Source organism: Pelobates fuscus, chromosome 9 (genome assembly GCF_036172605.1).
Source record: "Pelobates fuscus isolate aPelFus1 chromosome 9, aPelFus1.pri, whole genome shotgun sequence".
NCBI lineage: Eukaryota > Metazoa > Chordata > Amphibia > Anura > Pelobatidae > Pelobates > Pelobates fuscus.
The window spans coordinates 45460293-45478908 of record NC_086325.1 but is presented as its reverse complement, the minus strand read 5'-3'; the positions used below and the strand labels follow the sequence as shown (position 1 = coordinate 45478908).

General features: G+C 34.3%; 1 protein-coding gene across 1 annotated transcript; it reads right to left on the bottom strand.

Moving 5' to 3' along the window:
• Positions 1–14103: 14103 nt before the first annotated feature.
• Positions 14104–16749, bottom strand: LOC134573565 (brain-specific homeobox/POU domain protein 3). Its single transcript, XM_063433346.1, has 2 exons — positions 16575–16749; positions 14104–16059 (listed from the first exon to the last, which is right to left on the bottom strand). Exons 1-2 carry the CDS (start codon positions 16692–16694, stop codon positions 15157–15159), a joined length of 1023 nt encoding a protein of 340 aa, XP_063289416.1. The 5' UTR covers positions 16695–16749; the 3' UTR covers positions 14104–15156.
• Between the last annotated feature and the right edge of the window lie 1867 nt (positions 16750–18616).

The window sequence follows — 18616 nt, the reverse complement described above, 5'->3', positions numbered from 1 at the left end:
ACCCACCAACCATTCCACCGACCTACCATCCCTAAACCTAGTCAATTGATACAGGCATCTACTGCCCCAATCACCCAACTTCCTATCTCTGATCACCTAGCCAAATATAACTACCAACCCACAAAGAAAGTGACCTGCATTTACTAAACTAGTTACATACTGCCAACAACCCACATTACTCACTAATCACAAAACCTGTCCATTCACAAAGCACCACCATCAAAGCAACCCACCTATAAATTAACTAATCTACGTCACCCAGTCCCATTCACGCAGCTTTCTATATCTGCAATCACCTAGTCAATTACTAAGTTAACTAATTTCACTCATCCATTAACACATACTATTACCACCCAGTCACAAAACCCACACATTCACAAGCATCACCCACCCAGACACCCATAGAATCACAAATCTACAATGACTCATGCATCCCAGTTCCATATCGCCACTCACCAAGTCGTATTCTCAGCCATCCATTTACATACTCCTATCTGCCCAGTCATCAACCTGGTCTAAGCCACCCATTTTGTCATATGTACGCTGGATCACATACACTAGGAGAGAGGTAGGGCCATGGATAGGTAAGGGCATGGACATGACTGCTAGTGGAAAAGGAGGGGTATAGCGATATTAAATATACATTATATAAATAAAAGTATAATGTTGCTTAGGCTGGATTAGCATTATTATTATTATTATTATTATTATTATTATGATATTTATATAGCGCCGTCAAATTCCGCAGCGCTTTACAATGGGTGGATGAACAGACATGTAGTTGTAACCAGACAAGTTGGACACACAGCAACAGAGGGGTTGAGGGCCCTCCTCAATGAGCTTACATGCTATGGTAAATGTGATCTGCAAACATCAGCTAGCCTTTAATGGAAGAGTGATGGGGCATATAAAAGGGAAATGAAAGGGCAACAGTGAAATTTAGCCATACACACAGGGTGCCAACAGAAATCGTAGAGTTGTTTTGTGTGTGTGTTTTGCTCTGCTAACCCTCTTTTATTATGGAAATTTCACCTGTGCATTCACATTCATACACACTCCCTTTCATATAAACACACACATTCATATAGACACATATTCATATACACATACTGCCATATGCACACAAATATTTTCACACATTCATGTACACACACATTCATATACATACATTCATACACACACACTCACACTCACATTCATATACATACATTAAATCCTTATCCTGGTGGGCAGGTGCCTCCGGTCTCTGCTCTGGTGAGAAGCGTATGCTCTGTGCACCACCCTGTCACCGCTCACCTGGAGCTAACCACCCTCCCACCCCGCAGTTGACCATTCTACTGTTCACACATAACACCCCTTTTATATTAGTGCACAGCAGTGAATGGCTTAATTTGCAGCATTGTTCTCTCCTATGTGTGTTTTTGCCTAAACTGCAACGCTCATAAAGATACAAGGACAAGCATTGCATGTCGCATCTATTTAACCTAATGTCTAATGTCGTACCGTTGCAAATGTCAGTTCCTAATAACTGGACCTCAAATGTTTGAATTAGATTCCAAAAACTTTCTTGGCTAAGTCACCAATGTGAAAATGGTTAATTACGCAAATGACTCTTGTTATTAATAGGGTCTGCTTGATGAATGGATTTCTTGGAAGATCGATAGTGGCACTAATGCATCAACAGAGCACAAACCGCATGCACTCATAGAGGTGCAGTGAACACAGCATTTTGTATCTTATCATGGATGTAGAAACTATTCCCCAGAAACCATAAAATCTAATTTCTTGTTGCCTTAAGGCTTCCCAGGGCTAATTCAGTTGGTAAATACACTTTTGGCCTAAATGGAAGTGTATATTCACAAAGTAGTTAGGTTAAAAGAGAAAGCTCATCCTGCTGCTTCGCTACACTCGCTATGGTCCACATAAATATATTTCATTTTTTATAAATGAAATCTGTTTCCTAGCTAAAGAATCCATATACCCTTTATAATTATAAACGCTTAAAGAGATGCTAGACAATTTCTAGTTTAGCTTTAATAAAAAAAATCTCAAAATGAATGCATTTACGATGACAATAAATTGACATAATGTAAGATTTTTTATTCTGTACAAGTGAGATCCATACATTGTTAGTTCTCCCCCACCCCCCAACAGTCCCCATTTTGTGGTCTGTCCAGCCATCTTGATTTAGTTCCCCAGTGTCTTGCTTTTGGGGGCAGCAGGGAACTGTTTTTAGGTACCACAGGGCGAGCACATCAATAGACGCACTCACACTGGGCACGGGGACTAGGACCCTGCTGAGAGTACTTCAGCAACACTGTCTTCAAGGTCCTGCGGGTTGGGGTCCAGCTAGACAGGCCCCTTCAGTAATTTAGTGGGCCAATCTCCCCCTCCCCCCAACCCACCCATCCAACCAAATCTCATTCCTCCTGTCACTGATAGTCACTCAGGGGTCTATTCACTAAACCAAGACTGAGAGACACGCAATTTATCTAGTAAATGAGCCCAGAGTGCACTGTCAGTAACTAACGATTAGCTACATTTAAAACAAGGAAGACTCTCCCAGGGTTATTCACTAAAGTGGGAATTGTCGAGAATTTAAAATAAGTTCAAATTGGATTTTGGCCAAAATAGATAAATTGGAAAAATCCTCAGTCAACTATGTTTTCAGTTCATCTGTTGTGGCCTTAAATTTAGAATTCTCTGTGAATTCCCAACAATTCTTGCTGTAGTGAAGAACCCTTCATGTAAATCATATTATATGGCCCTCTACAGTTTGGAACTAAAAATATTAGCTAGTGCTACGGTTGTGAACTTTTGGGGAATTAATAATCTAAGCTATCAACATTATATGAAATGCTTGTTTCACCCCAAGACTTATTTAATAATCCAGAAATTGTTGGTAATTTGGCATGAAATTTTTTAATTTGGACCTAAGTTACTGAGCTGGAAGACAGATTTTAATATTTTTTCCAGTCAGGCTATTCTGGTCCAGACCTCCCAATAGTCCCGATTTCAGGATTTTAGGAATCCATCATCCACGGATACCAGGGAACTACCAGGCAGCACAGTGCAAGTGCCTTATTGAACAAAGCACTATGCAGTCTGCTCACTTCCCTGGTCAGGTATGTCCGAGGAAGTGGGTAAGAAACATTGGCAGGTATGGATGTATCTGGCATCTATGTTCACCTAGGGCACAGGGCCTGGATGCAGTTACCTTCATGGTTATATGTACTTTTTTCCACTGCTAAGAGTGCTACAGACAATTCTTGAGCGTACTCTAAAGAAAAGTTGAATCTCACATGATTTCTTTAGATTAAACACAAATAAATAGGTATACAAAATCATTGAAATAGGGAATTTATAGCAAGCTCATAAAAATAAAGGAACACTTAAAGCACCATAAGCCCTATAGCCCATTGTAGTAGTTTTGGTGCTAGGAGTATCCTAGCACTTTCTCAGTGTAAGTAGTCAAGTCATGTAAGAATGGTTTGGCAACTTACCTGAGGTCCACCATACACTTGCTGCCACCACCTCTTCAGATAGAAGCTAATTTAACATGTTAAGCCCAGCATTGAAGGACCATAATTAATACGCTAACAATTGAGAGCTCTCAGTTGACACTCTCTGCCAACTGGATTACCCTGCACTGCAGGACTGAACTTCTGTCCGGCAAGGAGATGGTGGTGGGTGACTGCTGGGTTTATAAGTAAGATTTCTACATTGACAGCAACTTTAAACTGCACTAGATATGAAGTGATGGCAAGAAAATATGGGACTAGTCATAAACAGAATGTGGATCATGTCACCAAATTTTATTTGTGAATTTGTAGTGTAATTTAATGCTATGGAATTCAGTTTTAATATCAACTTAAAAAAATAATTCTTTGTTACAAATGAAATTCATATTAGTAAGTACAACATTTACAGATTTTCAAGTGCTAGACACAACTTTTTCCTTTTACAAGCAACCCATTAATTTACCACTGGATCCCTGGGACTCAAGTAACATACCATTTAGATTTCATTAACCCCTTAAATGAGAGAGTATCTGCATACGACATGTTATTGTAGTCTGCCGAGAATCCCAGTAGTGCGCTTTGTGTGTTCACTGACTTTCTCTTTCCACTTCAGTCGCTGCCAAGTATGAACTACAAAAGTTGTTTGGTGTATGTGTGATCGAAGGAGTGGTGCGTTTACAGTCCCCCTGCTGGGATATACAGGGGACAAATTGGAACCTCGCCATAGAAATTAGTTTCCCTGCAGGGTGAAAAACAGCACTGGAGCAAAGGTGAATATAAGTGGGGCTTATGACGTAAATTATATTTGCATTGAAATTAATCCAAAGCAAGCGTTAATTCAAGCAAAATGTTAGGAGTGACATTTTTAAACCAAGTGAAATTAGATATTTCAGCACACTAAATAATGATAATGGACATAACAAACAAATAATATAAAAAAAGATATTTTGTACATGGCAAAAGAATTTGATAAATATGGAAAACCAGCATTGTGTGTGTTGTGCCTAATTTTATCATAAGCTTTCATTCTATCATTGTGGAATCCACTTCTCCATGGCAGCAAATGTGTAATTCTTATCTTTCCAGTAACCCACCACTATAATCACACCATTAAAGTGTTACTAAACAATTACAGATTCTAATAACACTAATATTGTAAAGCCCTTATTTGTTGGTTTATATATAGAACAAGCATGAAAACCTGAATATTCCCCATAGTGCACTATATCATCTTGGATAAGATGATGGCTCCACGTGGGAGATAGAGCAAGTTCCGCTAACAAGTCTAATCCCTCTGTGTAGCTATTCTTGATCATTAAAACTGATAAGAAGAATAAAGAATATTTTTTCGATTCTAAAGAACCATACAGGCACATAACACAAAACCAGATATTTCTTTCATCCTTTTACAAGGGCTCTTATTAATTGATTAGTGCGTCTTCTGAATGTCATCCTTGCACCCAAGTCAATACTGTTTTACTGGACCACTCCGTTACTCTATTGATAAACAAAAGGGCCCCAGGTTTAATAACTCATTGTTAACTCTATATTCCAGTTATTTATATATATATATATATATATTGCTGTTCTTTCCATGCTTTCCATTACATTTATGTATATCCTGAAACAACCAATTGAAGTTAAAAAACATCTCACATCTTTTGCAGCAGGCTCATTATACTGATACCATCAAAGTCTAACCTTGATTTTTGGCAAAGCCATATGGTTGCTCTGATCATGCATTTGGTAAAACAATGGTTCAGTCTCTGGGTTGAAACCTAAAACGGAGATTCCATGCTATTTTCAGTGGATGCCTCCTGGAAGGAACCAACCAATCATATTCATCAAGGCCAAAGTAACTACCCACAATACATAGTTTGCTATGATGACACTGCATTCTCCAGTGCAAGAGGTTAAGGAAGGTGTTCTACAGAATTCTTTTTGTTATATTATATATTAGTAATGAGGAATGTATCACCAATCTAGCTTTTTTTCAGTTAAAGAAAGGATGGCCAAGCTAACGTCATGCATGTAATGTAGATTTCCTGTCAAGAATAGAACTACTGGGGTACAGATTTGTAGACTTATTTGATGCAAAATTTTATTAATTTTAAACTAATCCATATAATCTCATGAACACATAAAAAATATATATATAAAATGTAAAATGTCATCATAAAATATTTTTATAAAAAGAAATGTTTTCGTCATCTGCAGATTAATCATTTATGGAACTTGATATTAAAGATGTAGTACATAATGGGAGACGAGAGAACGCGCAGGAGATACTTTCTTTAACATCATATCTAGGCACGATTATCTTCGTCCGTGTTATCATTTGGAATATTGCAACATTTCATAAAATGATTAACAATGCTTTGTAAAGAAAGTACTTACTAAATCAATTAGGTGGCTGGTTGCTTAAGACAACATTATATATTCATCCTACTGTAATTAGTGAATGCAGCTACAGTGTAGATATATAGTCTAAAAGCAAAAAAAAAGAAACCCTATGGAATGAAGAGATAGTATTATTACATATTATACACTATTAACTTATTAAACAGCAAAAATAAAATCATTCTAAAAAATATGTTATTTTCCAATTATCCAGTTAGTAAGTTAGTTAAATAGTACATCACCAGAAAATCAGCTACCTGTGATTAATGGGAGTTCACTTAATATCAAAACACAGTTTTTTTTTTATTAAAAAAACAACAACAAAAAAACAGTTTTGATGATTCTATTCTTAATTTCACTCATTTAGATATTTGCTTGCTTCTATATTAGCATATACTTCAAAATTCTGCTATTTCTTTTACTACCAATTATACGATTCATTTATATAGAGAAAAACATGTTAATGTTGGTTAAATATTCATCATAAAAGTAAATATTCCAAGGATCTGTTTATAATGAATATTTTACCAGTGTTAACATCTTAAATGTATATGATGAATTATACAGCAATTTCTATTCCGTGGAAGAATCAACTGATATTTTTTATCGTTATAATCAACACTGGTAAGAATAGCCTTTGTAATGTAATATCATGTTAATATATTATCAGAAGAGGAATATATGGTATATTGGGATGAAACAGGATTGACACTATCTTATTTTCACATGCAATTCGGTTTTTATATAAAGTGTTTTCAGATCTCATGTGGGTTGTTTAATAGCAGCACATATTCACTGCTTGCTGTGCAAAGACAGATCTCCATAGGGCTTATTTGTCTAAGACTGAAACAGGATCAAAGGTGGATAAATGATCATGCTAACGACAATGCAAGAGCAATTGAATGAGTAATTAAGTTAGTTTTGCTAATTGTAACGTATTCTTATTGTCTCTTGTGTGCCAAGAATTTATTGTTTGTTAATTACACCATTATACACAACTGTGGCAAAATGTTCAGTCTGCAAAACTTTTATATAAACTATTTTCCCCCCCGTATATTATGTGATCTGTAATCTCCATCATTATTTATCTGCAGTAGGACAACAATCAAGAGATAAATTAATAGCCTTACCTTCTCACTGGTAAGAGATAGTTTCCTAATGATTATTTGGATAAATAAAGAGATGTATCCCTGAATGGCTCTTCTCAAAATATAAGTCAAATTGTTTCTCGACCTTAGCATTTGCTCAAGCTGTTTGAATTTGTGAACGAGATAGTACTGACTTGCCTTTTTATTATCTCAGGTGATAAATATTGCATTGCGTGCATTTAAAACTTTTAATACTAGGGGTGTGAGATGTGGCACCTGTTATTTTTTTCATGAAAGGTTCAAACTAGGCTCTTTTTTTTGTTTTTTGTTTTTAACCAAAACATCAGTCAAATGAAATTTGGCCTTTACTTTTCCCCACACTCTTTTGGGGGGCATGTTGTACAACAAAAAGGGGGCAGGTAATGCTTTGCCGTCTGATGAAGGAAAAAGAATGAGCGAGTGGGAGAGAGAGAGAGAGAGAGAGAGAGAGAGAGAGAGAGAGAGAGAGAATATGGAAAAGAAGAGTCCTGCTAATGTTGCACTGAAATGATTCTCAAAGGCCCCCCGGCTGCACTCAGTATCCAGACTTCATTAAATTTTCATTCCAAGCACTTGGCCAAGGACTATTTATGAAAATGTGCTTTCCGCTTCATGGAAAAAAAAACACAGGAATTAGATAAGAGAACAAAGGATAGGAATTCATTAGCAGTAGGTATGTATGTATATAAAGTGTATATATGCATACAACATATTATATTTGTTGATATATGACATGAATATCAAATTATATATAGTATATACATATTAGTAGTAAAAATAATAAATAAATTAAACCAGTAATGTGGATATTTGCATACATTTTACATTTATTAGCAGCAAAAGCTTTTAATATTATGAGTTTATATATATATATATATATATATATATATATATATATTTTCGCAAAATGTACATACACAAGCTAATATTTTTGATATCATACCATTGATTACTACAGCCAGATTATATTTTAAGTTAAAATAGTTCTGCTACCTAAAATAAAAAAAACATTGGGGACGTGGAGTTTTCATTTTTATTGGCAGACTCTTTTTCTGTGCAGTCTGTGAATATTTCAAAAGTTTGCTAAAGTTACGTTAGTCGTCTTCACACAAAACAAATTGAGACACCAATGTATCTGTCCATGGTGCTGATAGTAAGCCGAAAACTAGAGTTATTGTAAATGTGTTGGGTGAACACTACAACCTCAATGCAAGCTCACGCAACAACAATCGTACATAATTTAGAAGGGAAGGCATCACGAGGGCCTAAGAGATGCTAACGTGATTAAAAACAAGTCTCTCATTCATTGGGAAAGTGTACACAATAATATATATTCCCTGTCTAATGCCACAGAAAGGAATTAATGTGGTCCCAGGCGAAATGCCAAATTGTGAATTTGAGGGAGTCTGAAAACCATACTGTGATGGGTTGAGCAGATTGAAAGATGCATTAATGAGACTTGGAGATATTTCTACAAAGTTTACTGCAAACTTAAACCATTCTCACGGCACTCCATTGATTTCTGAGTGTCTTTTTCACTTGACAAAACTCAACTAATTGTTTCAGTGGCAAAGTAATGTTGCAATCTCCATATAGGAGAAACAATTAATAGAGTTTTAAAGCTTGAAGCTGAACCTTCAATCAATAAGCTTTTATTCACTCTTTCCACTCATTTCTCTATTAGAATCACTGGCAACGAATATGTTTAATCATTACCTACCTACTTACCCCTCGTTCTGGGATTCCCTTATAATTCATTGCACAATGTCAGCTGTAAACCACCAAATGACATCTTATCTAATGTCTATATATTAATGTTTGATCATTAGGTGTCTGGCTTAATAAAGGCTAAGAAAGTCTTAGGCTGCATTTAAAATGAATATCATGCTTATTTAAAAAAATATATGATATTATTTATGTATGTATGTATCTTTGGTAAATTAAATGTGTTGATATATTGATTCTGGAAGAGTTTTTAATTCTTAAGTATAATAATTATTTAATTCTATTATATATATTTCTCCCCCGGGATTTAAAAGATCACACATGCAGTGCAATTATGTGAATTAAATTCGGAACGTGTTAATTATGTAAGCCTTTTTTTTTAGTAATGTAAGTTGGTGTTACTATATATGTAAATAAATATAATTATAAATAAATGCATATAAAAATATGTATGTCCAGTAAAAGTAGAAATATTACAGATGTTCGTGAAATATGTAAGTGGATCGGAACCATAAGGAATGTTACGTCACATCAACATTTTGCTAATTAATGGGAGTATTTAACCATGCATACAAAGTATATATAGACCTATATATTATTTAGTGAATTTTGTTTTAGTTTTAATAGCTAATTTATTTATTTTTGCATTTCACAACATAGTTCAATGATGTATAATAACATAGTTATTTATGTTCTTCATTAGAAAACACATTAATTATGTTTGTATGTTGCATTTATAATTTATCATATTAGGATATTAAAGAGGAAATATCACCTCCTCAATATTAGTTTGTGGTATAATTAAAAAAAATATATTTTATAGTTTCCTTTATTTTAATTAACATGATTTTCTGGAATTTAATGAATATTAGTTAACTCTACCTGTGCTGTATGCATGACTCATATGCTTCTACAGTACTGCTGAAGAAAATACAGAGGAGGTATGTGCACATACAACAATCCTCCGTTAGGTGACTAATCGGACACACGTGCACACAAGGCATCCAGGGGTGGCAAACTATTCATAAGGCAGAAGTCCAACAGAGGTAAGTTTATAACTTACCTCGGCTGTGCTTTTCACCCCAGTAAACGCAGCAATAGAGTTCACTGGCCTAAACAAACAAGGAACTGTCACTTTTCTGCAAGTGACAGTCAAATGAAGGTTCCTCTCTAAGATGGTAATGTTAGATGTCAAATCTATGAATACTGATTAAAAAGGAATAGTTTTATTACTATGCACATGTCAGTTTAACCCTTTCAGAACCTGCGTTAGACAAAACTGTTGTAGTCGTGACAAAGCTGACACGTCATTAGGTGTTAACGTGCCGTTAGTGAATTTCAGATATTTTACTTGTCGATTTTATTGTTAATTTTGAAATATGTCTGCAGCCATTAAATTCAATTTTATCAAAATTGTCATGAAAGAAAGAAGTAAGCTCTGGCGTGCTGATGACAAACTTACGCACACAACGCACCTGAGTTGGAAACAAAAATTCTAACATAACACAGTTGATTTCTTGCAAACTTTTTTATTATGTGGACTATATTTTGCAAGCTCGTAGTCCACTCACCAAAACCTGTAGTTTAGTGGATAGGTCACATAGTAGGCGACATGTATGATCCTTTAAAACCGATCATATGGTTTAATACAGGAGACATTTTATTTATGCATTAGTTCATTTTTTAAAAATATTTTTCTATCTTGTAATCAATGTTTTGTACTTCCAATGTAAACATGTCAATCTTTACATTCTACTGTTTGTCGGAGTTTCTGTTTTAATTATTAATGAGTATATATCACAACAGCCTCAGAAAGGCATGGATTAGGTCTTTTGTGCCTCATTGAAAAATGTGTCTGCCTGATAACAATTTGTCTCTTTCTGTGCATATTACTAGCAGTATATGACAGATACACATAACTTTGGTGCTTGAATAGTCATGCTTACAAATAGTTATTTCCTAAACTCTGAACTATAGTGAACTGAAACCTGAATGGCAGTATTTAGCCAAATCTGCTATTTTTTAGAAATTACCCAAACTCCACTACAGTCACAGCTAGGCTACTCTAGTCTACATTCCATCCTTTTGATTTCGGTTCCCTAAAATGTGTAATTTAGTGAATAAGCATGTTTTTTGTTTTTACAGTATAAACATATTACTTTAGTTTGATGTACACAGAATTAGTAGCTAATATGTACCAGCAAAAATATTATCTTTCCATATAAATGTCTATACATGGTTGTTTGTATTTGAATCCATGCAATATTTCTTATTTCATTAGTATCTAATAATGTAAGTAATGCAGTAGGTGTTAATTTATTCCCATGTATATATATATGTTTATTTATCAAAACCAATTTCAACTTCCTTATTTATTATATAAGTATTGGAGGGGTATTGTATTTCTGTATGTATTTCCTAGTTATTTTGATGTCCCAACTTTTCACTTTTATACTATATGTCTTATTGCAGACAAGCTCATCATGGAGTGCATTGTATTTTTTCTTTATACTTAAATCAAATCAAAACCATGCCAGGCATATGATTTTATTAAAAGAATCGAATACAAAAAGAGCTATTAATTTTATGATGTTATGCACTTACTTCTTAAAATATAAAGTGTTTACTTCAATCGAGAGAATACTAAAGGGAACATCTATCTGATATCATATCTTTTTGATCGTTTGTGAAAAAGCATCTTTGGCATGCATTTAGTTTCATGTATTTATTGACATTCTATCTGTTTGTTAAAATATTGCTTTGATCTCTTTTTGTGGTAGTGGTGTGTTTTTATTTTTTTTCCCTTAAGTCAATACACATTAAGTTCATTTGAGAAATATGCTTGCAAGCACTTTGACGTAATGTAATATATTTTATTTAGCCTTTTTATGGGGAATATCAATGTTATGTAACAGTCCACAGCTAAGAATTATTTTTAATTAAATAAACGTTCAGGACAATTATCAGAAAAATATTCAAAGTATTGTATATATTATATTAGTATTAAAATCCATGCATTTAAATTATGGGCACGCTTTTATATAATTTTGAGCCTGCTTATTTTAGATCTGGAAAAAATGGCAATTTTTTTTGAATATTAGTTATCTATTAAAAGCATGTTATGTAAAATGTGGGTTTGAACACATTTTATTTTAATTTAAATTACAGAGGATTACATTATTTTTAGTCTTTTTACTTTCACTCCAAAATAAAACACATGAACCTTAAGCCACACACACTCATTTACTAAATAAATACAATTTAACTTGCTATATACTTTAAAGTCCCAACCCACGACTGATTCACAACTTGCATTATTTATCGTAATAATATTATTTTTTTCAGAATCTACAATACATGTTTCTCATAATTCTTTAAAATGAGGATAGCTGCAGAGTAATATAAACTTAGCATAACTATGCTAATAATGTCCTGTTATAAATCACATTAATGAATTATTGAGTGATTTTTATTACATTTTACAAACACGAAAAACCATATGTATTCATTGCTCTTAAAAGCATTAATAGCAAAAGGAAATTTCAAAAACCAAACCAGTTTTAATAAAATATTGAATTCATGTAAACTAGAGTTAATTTTATCAAAATTGCATTTCTAAAAAAATTTCCCAGACGTCTAATTTTATACTTTATTTATCCTACTATTACATAAAAATTGTCAGAACTTTATATATTAAGGAATATGAATGGCATTGGTTAAGTTTTCATTAGGGCTGAGTCATCACTTTAGATTAAATTTAGGAAATACATTGAGTAATACATTTGTTTACTGACATTTTAATAGACCACAATTTGTGTGTTGTTTGGTTAATTTGCTGAGGTACTTTTGTGTTACATTAATTATAGATGATTTTGTCACTCAAATTCAATATGACAGGTTCTTAGTTCACACAACAAAGAAGGCTTGAAATTAAATTAAAAAGGGAAAATGTGTGCATGATTAATCCAAGAGAAAGCGCTTCTTGAAGATTTGTATTTTCTTAAAATTAACTGTATGTTACATTCGTGGTAAGACAGATATTGTTAAATTATACACAAAATGTCCATAATATATGCTAAATAACACATTTATATATGTAGTTTTAAAACTCATATTTTTTTATATCATTGGACATTTTTAATTGGACATTAGATGGAAACGCAGCTCATATTCTAAAAAAATAATAGAACATATAATATTAGATCAGTTATTTATACCCTTATGATAATGTGTGCTGCAAATTGAGAACTAATGTTATGAAGAGATTATTTATTTTTAAATAGCACCATGACATATTTATTTGCTTAAGCATTTAAATACTACACAAGTTTGATGTTGTAACCCTATGATAAAATATTCTCAAGGCATTAAAATAAAAAGTCTATTCTTGTTACGTTAATTCATGAATTGCACATATTTAACAGATATTTAAGATATTGTTCACCTACTCTACAAAATAGCTTATTTTAGTAAAACTACATCAATTAGTTGTCAGTTATAATTTCTTTATATAAACATGAATATAAAATAACAAAAAATACACTCAAATTAAAGAAATAAGAGCTCAACGACCCAGAGTTTAGCTAATGTAATGGGTCTATTCACTAACCAGTAAATTAAGATAAATTGATAATTAAACGTGCAAAATTTAAAGTAAACACTTAAACCTGAGAATATAGCTTACATGAAGAATTTTTTTTACCTTACTTGTTTTTTTTTGGCCTGAGTGTTAGAAACCAGATTTTTACTCCACTATAACTCAATATTTAGTGAATAAACCCCTACATCTATACCATTATTATTCATTATTATTATTATTATTATTATTATTATTTTTTACTAATGTAGTCACTGAGAGTGTACACAGTTGTATGTATTACAATTCTAGCATGCATTTTTTAATCATTCCATTTTTGGAATACCAATTTGTTTTCTTAACAGATACCGTTCTAAAAATCTTCTATAGTGGTTCATGCAGATAGCCAAATATATCACTTGTCTCCCACCGTAGACATCTAACCTCTGCAATGGGTCTTTCCTTACAATCTGATATTTCTCTTTTAAGCATTCCCCTTGCCATCTGTCTCCATCACCCCCAATCTGCCTCAAAACTTCCAGATCCCAAGAGCAGGGCCCTGAAGCCCTTCTTTGGAAGCATGTGTTATAAGTATGCTATGTTATATTTCCTGTAATGTCTTATTGTACACATGTTTGTAAAAATCCTGTTATTTTGCACAGGTCTCCATTAACTGCTGTTACTTCATAATACAAAAATGATAAATACTATTATTAATAATAAAAAATAATGAGGTAAATCGTGCATGGTTTATTTGAAATTCTGTAGCATACACAGACACAAAATTTCATTTGATACACACATAGAAAAGTAAATAGTCATTTAAAAAAAAAAACTGACAAAAAAAAAAAGTAAAACAGAGGGATTCTCTCCAAATTATGCCAAGCAATGTGTGTCTTGCCAGGAAAGTGCAAAGTTAAATATTTAAAAAATAATTAACATTAATGTTCATTGTGGAATCAATTACATATAAGTTAAACTTTTAAACTTTAAAAAATAAAACTCTCAGTCGTGTCACCAATTCTTGATAAATAAAAATAACACGCGCGCACAGATAAGTGAGGTTATGCTTTAATGCCACAGACAATGTGCACTGCCATTTTCATTGTCAGATACATTTCAAGCAGAACCTTGTGAATAAAATGATTTGATTGTCAAAGCATCTTTGCAGTGAAACCGAAGGGGCATAGCTTTAAAACCCAGAAATCGTTTCCTGTAGAATGTATTTCCACATGTGCTCTCTAGTTGATGATGAGGTAGAAACAGAACCTGTATTGCAAATGGGGAGGATTTTTAATAGGGAACGTGAGGTAAACCATGCAATGAATTTGTCTCTTTAGTTGTTTAGTGGGTGTCACTTTATTAAATTAAATAATATTCAAGGTATGTGTGCTATACAGAAAATTATATTAGCAAATAACTTAAAATTGTAACCACTGGTGCAATATCATCACAAATTATTATATACAATCATAAATATAAAAGGCTAGCTCAAACTGAGAGAAACAGATGGGTTTTCAAGTTTCATTAGTTTGCTGTTCATTCCTTTCGACTGATTTCTTTTTTTTATTTTTTATTTTTATTTTATAAAGTCAATGGAATTTGGTCATAGGAGTCTTAGTCAAACCAAAACAGTACTATCCCAAAGTTACCACTCACCAGTCCAACTTTACAGGTACCTATGGTGTTCCAGTTAATGTCCCTTATCAGTTAATTGTATTTGCCAAAATATGAAGACATACTGCAGGTCTGAATTCCCTTAGAATGAAACCAGGTATTTTGACAGTTCAAAACAGTGCATGATTGTTCAATATGTTGCAGAAAACTTCATTCTTTTTTGTTTCTGCCTCTGATTGCAAAACCAGACTCGTACTACATTTTTTTTCAAGTCTAGTTTCTCTGCAATAGCTGCAATTTTCTCTGAAGACGGCCTTGGCTGAACAGCAAAATAGGCTTCTAGAGAACGTTTTTCTGGGGCTGCAATAGAAGTACGTTTGCGTTTCTTGTCTCCTCCTGTAAAGATTTCGGGTTTGGTCATTTTCTCCCTCTGAGCTCTCTCAGCCTCTTCTAGCCAAGCTTCCAATATGGGTTTTAGGGCCACCATGTTATTATGAGATAAGGTAAGGGATTCAAACCGGCAAATGGTGCTTTGGCTGAGGCAACCCACACCAGGAATCTTCAAATTGGCCAAGGCAGATCCAACATCAGCCTGTGTTACCCCAAGTTTAATTCTCCTTTGTTTGAATCTTTCTGCAAATGATTCAAGTTCTCTGGGATCTGTTTCACTTTCAGAGCATGACATTGCTTGGTGTGCTACCAAGCTATGGTTATGAGCGATGCTCATAGATTGTGTGTGGTGGGCCATGTGGTTGATGGCTGACATATGGGCATGTGGATGGGAAGGTGTAGATCCGACATCTGGGACACCTCCTAAGGTAAGAGCAGGATTTAGGTGGTCAAGAAGATCCTGATCTAAGCCCTGTGAGGATTGGTGGTGAGGATGGTGATGTGAGTGGTGGGTTGTTAGTACCGAAGGATGATGTAGATGCACTGAAGAAGAAGTTGGGGTGCAGGACACACTACTCATCGTATGGTATGTAGCATCTGGTTTGAACGGATGTGTCTTCTGAGATACAATATCCACAGCAGCCAAAGCTTCAGCTCCCCTCAGCAAAGTCTCATCAAAGCCAGCAAAGATGTTGCCTTGTAACTAAAAAAAAATACAAAATTATAAAAATTAGCATTGAAAACCTATTGCGCACAGTATTATGAAAAAGAGTTGTCAGTGCTACAATTTAAATCAATCATTGCATTATGTGACAGCTATTGCGTAAAATACAACTTCAGCCAAATCTTAGAAAAAAACAAAGCAACACAATTTAGTAAAAATAGTTTTTTTTTTTTAAAAACACTTAATTTTTTTTACCAAAAGTCACTTTCTTACATAACAACATTTCTTAAATCAAGAAAGCACAAGGAAAGCTGCTTATAAAATAAATGCATGCATAATTTAAAGGTTTTTCCAGAAACCCAAACCACAGATTTTGTAACCTTCAGTTACACCAAGAAAGAGGTTTTAAAACATTAATTTTTATGTTAAATATATAGAACATATAATCGCTGTAAACACATGTCTATAGACTGCCTATATATTTGGAAATATAGTCCAGAAACAAAAGTCCAGAACGGTTAATTGTATAAAAAACAAACATTTTCATTTCTTACCTGTGGGGCTGGAAGGCAGGCTCTCCGGATAGCTTCGGAGCTGCTATGCAGCGGGGCATATTTCGGCTCATGCAGCATGGGATGCATGCTGAATGCCTGTTTGCTGTTCATGGACATCATTTTGGAATGCACAGTGGACACTATGTTGCTAGTGCATGAGCAGGTTGGAATTTGGTTTAGCTTTGCTCTTTTTAGTGTGTTGTTTTGTCTGACTTCTTATCACAGTATCAGTGACAGTGATCCCTCCTCCCGCATCTAGGATTGGAGGAGCTTCTTAGCAAAGGACTCCTCCCTAATGAAAAATGAGCTGGAGGCAGTGAGATCACTCTCGGCATCACCAACCACTCCTTTAGTCTTCCCCTGAGCCCTAATGAACAGCAGGCAGTCAGGTGGCTAAGGATGAATCCTGATACCATTGTGTTCATGAACTGTTACACTGCACAGCATGCAGCTCATCGTAAGAGGATCTTCTAGTCTCCACTTGTGAGACAATGAAAGAGAAGACATCCAAGAGAGGAAATTACTAGCTACAAGAATTACAATTGAAATACAGCTGGCAAAGCGTGACTATAAGTCTCTCTCTCTGTTCAGTGATAACAAGTAGTAACTTTGCTGCAGCAAATTCACATGCTGTGTTCTGACTTAGTATATCTGTATAACAGTAATACAGATTTTTTTTTTTTACAGTTTATTTTTACATTTTAAAGAATCATTTACGATGTGTCCCGGGGATAGGAAGGGTTAATACATAAAATGCCCAATATATCACTCTCTGAATCCCATTTTAAAAGTAATATGAGAGAATGGAGACTTTACAGAGGGGCCTTGTATCTTAAGGACTAAAATTACTAGCACATACAATTACAATATACGTGTCACAAGTGACTCCTTTGTGTGATCATGTAGCAGTACATCATGCTGATATCAGTGATGTTATTATAGTCTATCATGCACAGTTCTCTGTCACAGCTGCCTTAACAAAGTAGACAATCTTTCACCTTTTTTTTTGGCTCCCCTTCTGGGTTTATTAACTCTTTAAGAGCTTTGGTAAGTTTAAGGAGTTTCTAGGATAGTCTGGTACACAATATGAGCTGTGGGTCAAAAAAACTAAAATAAAGTAAAGTTATGAAGGGTAACAGAAAGGATAACGAGAGAATAAATTATATCGCTGAAAGAGATACGAATTGAAAACTACGCTGCATTTAACCCCTTCCTGACACAGGATTGCGAAAATCTAATTAAATCATTGTTCTCCTTTCATGCCTTTGTGTCACAATAGGGATAAGCCCTAATCCAGAGATAGCCAATGATGGCACTGCTAATGTTTTGAACAATATTTCCCTTGAATGCACAGCCAGTCATATCACACTTATTACGGCACTTGAGTGCAGACCAAGATTGTGGCATCCAGCGGCAGTCTACAAAAAAAGTGTATGTTTTTTTTTTTTTTTATGTTTAGCGAAAATGTATCCAAATGCCAATATCCACCAAGCATTCTTTTATATCACATGACATTTCTGTTCTTGATGCTTTCATTATCAAGCAACTCTTTGCTCCCTTCACCAGTGTGTCACCACTATACCTCACTATATAAAACACAATTGGCACACAGTATAGCTTCCACAAGATGGATGATGTGATTATATTTAGCCATATTTAATGCAAAGTAGTCCCTAGAGATTGAATCCTTTTGTTGGAAGGGGTCCTGCTCATCTATTTACTTGTATTGAACTGGTTGCTCATTGGCAGTATAAAAGTTTACTGCTAAACTTTTTCAAATTCAGCTGTTTTTTTTTTTTTTTACTCACCAGCTGTGAAAAGGGGAAAAAAACAGAAGACCGTTATTCTATTCTGCGAAGGTCTGATCTCATCCCATAAATACTTGTTCGGCAGAGGATTATGGAATATGTAGTTTCCCCCTCCCTCTGTTCCACTTATCATAGTTATGTGAACTGGTCTGTGTACAGCGATGATCTGAATGGTTGCAAATATAAGTTATTCTCAGCAGGCAGAGTGGGTGTTCAGTATTCTCTCCGTCACAA

Coding starts and splice junctions, on each gene's coding strand:
- LOC134573565 (XM_063433346.1), bottom strand. CDS start 16,694: ATGATGTCCATGAACAGCAAACAGGCATTCAGCATGCATCCCATGCTG. Junction 16,060..16,574: donor CCTGCCTTCCAGCCCCACAG/GTAAGAAATGAA, acceptor ATTTTTTTTTAG/TTACAAGGCAACATCTTTGC.